Source organism: Acyrthosiphon pisum, chromosome A1, assembly GCF_005508785.2.
Source record: "Acyrthosiphon pisum isolate AL4f chromosome A1, pea_aphid_22Mar2018_4r6ur, whole genome shotgun sequence".
NCBI classification, from domain to species: Eukaryota; Metazoa; Arthropoda; class Insecta; order Hemiptera; family Aphididae; genus Acyrthosiphon; species Acyrthosiphon pisum.
In genome coordinates, this window is record NC_042494.1 from 85,998,283 (window position 1) to 85,998,785 (window position 503).

The 503-nt window shown below is 23.5% G+C and overlaps 1 protein-coding gene across 1 annotated transcript in view; it reads left to right on the top strand.

The window, feature by feature from the left end:
• Positions 1-38: 38 nt before the first annotated feature.
• LOC100168322 (DNA replication complex GINS protein PSF1) overlaps positions 39-503 on the top strand; it is a 4,995-nt gene continuing 4,530 nt past the window's right edge. The window contains exon 1 of the mRNA XM_029487670.1: positions 39-221. Within this exon, the coding sequence (XP_029343530.1) occupies positions 147-221 (75 nt within the window). The 5' untranslated portion in view covers positions 39-146. The remainder of the gene's footprint in view (positions 222-503) is intronic.

Below are 503 nucleotides of genomic sequence, written 5' to 3' on the forward strand. Positions count from 1 at the left end.
AGCCAACCGATAAGTTAAAAGCTTACAATTATTGTCAATTTTACATTATTGTATAGATTAAGTATTTGTATGAATAAAAAATTGTACAGTCGGCGGTCAGTTAATCGAGTAGTTTGTATAGTTACTAGTATTATTTAAAAAAAAAAATGTATTGTGATAAAGTTATTGAATTATTAAAGGAGTTGGAACGTTCTCGTGAAGACACTATACCACCATACAATGTACCTACTTACTGTTAATCATTACTTACTATTTACTATATACTTAATAATATTAAATTATATATTATATTTTATTTGATCTAAGTATACAAAACACATTTTATGAACAGGTAGATGTATCAGCATTACAATATTTATATAAATAATTTAATTTTTGATTTATAGAATGATGGAATCAATCATGTGCTTTCCGAGATGAAAACTTTAGATGCAGAAAATTATAGATTTATTGTAATTTAACACTTGATACTTCTTTATTTTGTTTTAAATTTTAATTGACTT